Consider the following 6,000-nt stretch of genomic DNA (forward strand, 5'->3'; position numbering starts at 1 on the left):
TCACTTGTCCTCACAGTTAGCAGGATCCTCCCACCCCGAAAAAAAAAAATTAGCTTTCAAACCAAATTTGAAGCTAGTGTGGGAAATGTGCTGTTTGATAATGGCGGTGTCTCTTGCCTGTGGAGAGAGGTCTCAGAAGCTGCCTGTTAATCGTTATGGTAACATCATCTGGGACATGGGCGGAGGTGGAATGGCAGAAGCTGCCCGAGCCGCTCTTCCCCGGGGGCACAGGGAACATTCCTTTGTGGTTATGTCATGTCTCTCTGTGTCTCTTTCAGCCCTGTGACTTGAGCAACCAGCTCTGGATCTACATTTGCCCAGTGCCAGCTGGGGAGGTTTTGCTTGTTTTTTTTCTTTTTAAAGCTGTTTCCCACCCCACCCAAAACCACAGTAATAGTTTGACAATTCTGGTATGTTTGCACAGTAATTAGAGACACGGCACTGCAGCACCCATATAGACCAGGATGGCCGCAGGTTCAGCCCCTGGAGTTGTGGTAGAAATGTCAGTGCCCTGGGGCTCAGGAGGGGTAAAACCAGCCACTTTACTGGCTCCTGATCAATTGTCACGTGATCCCTACAAGAAAGTGCACGAGGTGAGGGCAGGGTTAGAATCCTAGACATTTACAGCACGGAAGGAGACCATTTCGGCACATTGTGTCCGCACCAGCCGACAAAGAGCTATCCAGCCTAATCCCCCTTTCCAGCTCTTGGTCTGTAGCCCTGTAGGTTATGGTACTTCAAGTGCACATCCAAGTACTTTTTAAATGTGGTGAGGGTTTCTGCCTCTACCACCTTTTGTGGCAGTGAGTTCCAAACCCACACCACCCTCTGGGTGAAAAATTTTCTCCTCAAATCCCCTCTAAACCTCCTACCAATTACTTCAAATTGTTGAGTTTGGTTTGGGTGCCCTCCATGTTTGCATAACCTGTTGACACTCCCTGTCACAACTCACATGTGAAGAATTTGGGCGAGAGTCTGTGGTACCGTACGTATTCATGGAACGTTCCCCAGGAAGAATTGGCAGTTCCTGGAGAGGGGGATGGGAAATGAATGGTTTGTTGAGGGAGGGGAGGTGGGAAGGAGAAGAAAACTAACAGTAGAAATGTTTCATGTCAGCAACTCTAAACCTGGGGCAATGGGTGAGTAGCTGAATTGTTCCAACATCAGACCAAGGTCAAAGTTGAACCTTTTTTTGCTTGCTCCTTTACTCTCTCACTCACTTTTCTCCCTCTGTTGCGTTCTCACCTGCTCCTTTACTTGTTCTCTCTGCCTTGTGTTTGTGCTCTTTTCTCGCACGCTGCCTTATCCTGTCACCCTTGTCCTTTCTCTGAGACTTGCTCTCTTGCCCCCTTACCCACGTGTTCTTTTTGATTTATCTTTTCCATCGCCTCCCCTCGTGTTTTCTTGGCTACATTAAATGTGGTGTTTTGCAGGTGAGAAGCCTTGTATCTGCATCATATGTGGGAAAAGCTTCACTCAGGCGAGCTCTCTGATCGCCCATATCCGACAGCATACGGGGGAGAAACCGTACGTCTGTGACCGCTGTGGGAAAAGGTCAGTAACAGAGATCGGTAAAGAATCATCTGTTTTAATTACAGTTGTGAAGTTTGAAAACTGAGAAAACATTTATGAGATGAACCAAGGACTGGATGTTAACCAATTTATAACCTGGGGGGTGGGGTTATGTTGAGGTGACCACTTTCAGGGGAGGGGCGTTATGTTGAGGTAACCCGTTCTGGGATTTATAATGAGGTAACTAGTAGTTGGGGGGCGGGGCGTGGTTATAATGAGGCAACCAGTACGGAGGGTTTTTACTGAGCTCACAGTTCATCGAGTCTTTCTCTCCCCTCAGGTTTACTCAGTCCAGTCAGTTGGCCAATCACATTCGACACCATGACAACATCCGGCCACACCAATGCCACATCTGTAACAAGGCGTTCGTCAATGCCGGCGACCTCGCCAAACATGTCATCATCCACACCGGTGAGTGGCAGGTCCCACTTACCTCCCTCCATCTGTCCATGTTCAGGACGGGCAGATTTGAACTATTTCATGAAATGTACTAGCTATGTAGACGACTCCTCTTTAAAGTCTCGGCGCTGTCAGGATTCCTAACTCCAGTGTTAATACTAAGCCAATGCATTGCATATAGAGTATAGATTTACAGCAATCAATTAGACTGGGTACGGTAGTGTAGTGGTTATGGTCACCCAGAGGTTGATAGTTCTGGTATCAGAAAAAAATGACCTTGAAAGTTGCCAAGTTGTTGTAAAAATCCAACTGGTCCTTCAGCAAAAGGGACCACAGCCCTATCTGGTCTAACCTTCATGTAACTCCAGGCCTACATTTTGTGGTTGATTCAATGCACTCAGGGCACCAAGAAATTGACAATAAATGCCAGTGTCCTGAGAACAAATATTAAAAAAACAGAAACCAGAGCAATTGAGTAAATCTGTAACTCCACTCTGGTTCCATAACACCAGTCATGTACCTGACTAACTCACTACAGTTTGAACCCAGGCTGATTATCTTATTTCTGCAACTGGAAGAAACACTATAGACATGTGAGGGATTATAATCTGGAGCCTGGTTAAGCTTTGGTTGATACTGTGTTGAGTATAATCTGGGGCCTGGTTAAAGTGCGTCAGGTATAAACTGTCTGGTTAATGCATATTAAGTATAATATGGGGGCTGATTAAAATGTGTCAAATATAATCTAGGGCCTCGTTAACACTTGCTGGGTATAATATGAGCCCTGGTTAAAGTATATTTGGTATAATCTGGGATCCGATTAAAGAATGTTGGGTGTAATCTGGGACCTGGTTAAATTGTGTCAGTATTAACCTGAAGGCCGGTTAAGGTATGTTAATCTGGAGCCCGCTGTATCTATTTCTGACTTTAACAACCTTTAATTTCCTGTGCAGGTGAAAAGCCCTACCTCTGTGACACGTGTGGACGGGGCTTCAATCGCGTCGACAATCTGCGCTCACACGTTAAAACCGTGCATCAGGGAAAGACCGGCCTTAAAAAACTCAAAAGTAAAGATGAGGATGAAGAGGAAGAAAGGAATATTGTCACTGTTACAACGGATACCATGGTTACCTTAGCAACTGAGGCATTGGCTGCAACTGCAGTGACCCAGCTTACAGGTGAGCATTGCCATTACTATGGCCACCAGTCAGAGACAGAGCTCATACCTGCGTTAATGTTCCTTGAGAGATGTTGGTCTCTGAAACACTGCAGGCAGCAAACTATAGATCAAAGGGGTGACTTGAACTGCCCAGCAAACCGTGGTTTTACGATGAGGCGATGCACCATTTTGCTAACATGGCCAGTAAATCCAGAGGCAACATGAAGTGAACATTGATCTAGGCCAGGGGTCATGTGGGCGAGAATGTCACCAGCTAGAACTACGTTCTAGTTGCGGTTATGGGTGTTGATATTTATGTCCCAGTCCGTAATGGCCTTTCTCAGATCCAGTTGTACTGTTGTCTCTGTATTCACAGCATTAACTGTTGGCTTTGTTTTGATTGCTGATTTATCTCCTTGTAGTGGTTCCTGTGGCAACAGCAGTGACTGCAGATGAGACTGAGGTCCTGAAGGCGGAGATTACGAAGGCGGTGGAACAGGTTCAGGAAGCAGGTGAGGATCGGAGCGAACATCGGGGGAAGAGATACACGGTTTATTAAAGGGGCCTCAATGCTGAAACTTCCTGAACACCGCGATCACCTTCTGTCGAGTAAACATCAAACCACCCATCTGCCTCAGTTCGTTCCCCACTGTGTTTCCTTTATATTCCTCTGTTCCTCACTGTCTGCATTATATCCCACGGTGTCCCCTTTATACCTCTATATCCATTTTCCCCCACTGTGTCTCCTTTGTATCCCAGTGTCTCTGTATCCATTTCCCAGATTGTCTGTTTCATAACCTGTTTTTTTATGTGCCCTCTCTATATCTTCCTGTGACTGCTCTAAGTCCCACTGTTCCCCCGTGTGTTCTGCTCATTTAAGAAGTTCCCAATTTAAGTTGTCCATTTTGAGGAAACTCTGAGCCTGGAATGCTTGCTTCCACCACTCAGGTCCCTGCTGTTGTTCTTCAGCGGATCCAGGGCCTCTCGCTATGTGACGGTTGTCATGGTCAGTTGGAAATTAATAGATTACCATATAAAAAGAAAAATACTTGCATTTATATAGCGACTTTCATGACCTCCGGACGTCCCAAAATGCTCTACAGCCAATTACGTACTTTTGAAGTGTGATCACTTTGTAATGTAGAAAATGATCAAGCTCCCACAAATAGCAAATGATAATAACCAGATCCTAATTATCAAGTTATTATGTTGATTGAGGGATAAATATTGGCCAGGACACTGGGGGAATGCCCCTGCTCTTCTTCAAAATAGTGCCATGGGATCTTTTCCACCTGAGAGAGCAGCTGGAGCTTTGGTTTAACGTCTCATCTGAAAGACAGCACCTCCGACAGTGCAGTACTCCCTCCATGCTGTACTGGAGTGTCAGCCTAGATTTTTGTGCTATGCAGCTTTGAAATTAAATAAAAATCGTGGTGTGGTGTAACAGGGTGGGACGGGATCACTGTCAACCATCGGACCTGCTTAATTTAGTGTTGGGCATCATTGGTTAATGCCTTCTCCAACATCTGCTTTCTCTCCACAGATCCCAATGCGCACATCCTATATGCCTGCGATTCTTGCGGGGAGAAGTTCCTGGATGCCAACAGCCTGGCGCAGCATGTGCGTATCCACACAGCGCAGGCCCTGGTCATGTTCCAGGCTGATACAGACTTTTACCAGCAGTACAGCAATGGCAGCTGGCAAACTGAGCATGTCATCCAACCGGGAGAACTCCTGTTCCGAACACGGGATGGAACGGATCTCCCGCCCACCGTTACTGAACAGACTCAAGTCCTGAGCTGCCAGAATCCCTCACAGTGAGGGCATGATCCAGGCAGCCGGGTACACTGTGCAAGATATGTAGCATTAGTAACACGGAAACGCACTGCTGTTACATCAACCCATGCTGAATGCAGCAATTCAACGCGACTTGCTCATTAAAGAATAGGAAGCTGCAAGACTGACTCTGTAACTGCTACATGCTACTACATGTAAAGAGACTGTTTATGCATCCCTCAAATCGAATCACATTGTAAAATGAGAATTAACATGGGCAACAAGACTGAGCATTCACAGCTGAAGGACCGTGATAAAACCAGGCGGTCAGGATGATTGAAGATTGAAACTAACGGGACTCGCTGTTCAGCTGGAAGGGGTTGTCCCGTTATAAATGTCTCTGACTTTCTTCTTCATATTGAATGCACTAGGTCCAGCACAATGGGGGTTGGGGAAGTTGGGGGGAGCGGGGGAGGGGGAGACCTTGAGGTTTCAGTATCCCATGGGGTTGAAGCCATAATTGACTATGAAGCAGGAGCCAACATTATGCACTACATGGGATCATTCTGATATATTCTGATCAGGTTTAAGGCACGGTGAGGATACATTGTATTGGTCACTCCTATGAGTGCCAGCTGCCACTAGACCTCCTGTCTCCTCAGTGCTGCACAGATTGTGCACAGTTCTCCTCTGATGGGTGGCTCAGCTACATGAACCATGCAGAACAAGAAGTTGTTCTGTGTTGTGGGTCAGCACAGCTGATGGCCCATTTTAAGAACAACGAACACGTGTAGAGCACACATTGGGCATCAGCTTCGATTGCCGATCACTAAAGAGCACGACCCCAGAAACACAGCTGTTCAAAATCGTCCTGTGTGATTGGATCCAAATTTGAGAAAACAGATGTTCCATCAGTGGAACCTATTCATGTAAAGATAGACACTGCCCACAAACAACAAACGGTGGCTGGTTCTGCCAGTGCTGCATTGGTGGTGTTTGAATCTCACAATGTTAAGTAGGTTCTGGGATGTGATGGTGTTCGATCTTCAAGACAAGATCTTTGCTGCTTTAAATCTGGGGCCATTTCTGGGACT

The 6,000-nt window shown here is 46.3% G+C and overlaps 1 protein-coding gene across 2 annotated transcripts in view; it reads left to right on the forward strand.

The window, feature by feature from the left end:
• zbtb17 (zinc finger and BTB domain containing 17) overlaps window positions 1-5,347 on the forward strand; it is a 28,949-nt gene extending 23,602 nt beyond the window's left edge. For both annotated transcript variants that reach the window (XM_070860263.1, XM_070860264.1), the window contains exons 11-15: window positions 1,434-1,554; window positions 1,853-1,983; window positions 2,925-3,149; window positions 3,553-3,642; window positions 4,674-5,347. In XM_070860263.1, the coding sequence (XP_070716364.1) occupies window positions 1,434-1,554; window positions 1,853-1,983; window positions 2,925-3,149; window positions 3,553-3,642; window positions 4,674-4,951 (845 nt within the window). In that variant the 3' untranslated portion in view covers window positions 4,952-5,347. The remainder of the gene's footprint in view (window positions 1-1,433; window positions 1,555-1,852; window positions 1,984-2,924; window positions 3,150-3,552; window positions 3,643-4,673) is intronic.
• The last annotated feature ends 653 nt before the right edge of the window (window positions 5,348-6,000 follow it).

The sequence above is a fragment of the Pristiophorus japonicus genome, chromosome 18 (assembly GCF_044704955.1).
Source record: "Pristiophorus japonicus isolate sPriJap1 chromosome 18, sPriJap1.hap1, whole genome shotgun sequence".
NCBI lineage: Eukaryota > Metazoa > Chordata > Chondrichthyes > Pristiophoridae > Pristiophorus > Pristiophorus japonicus.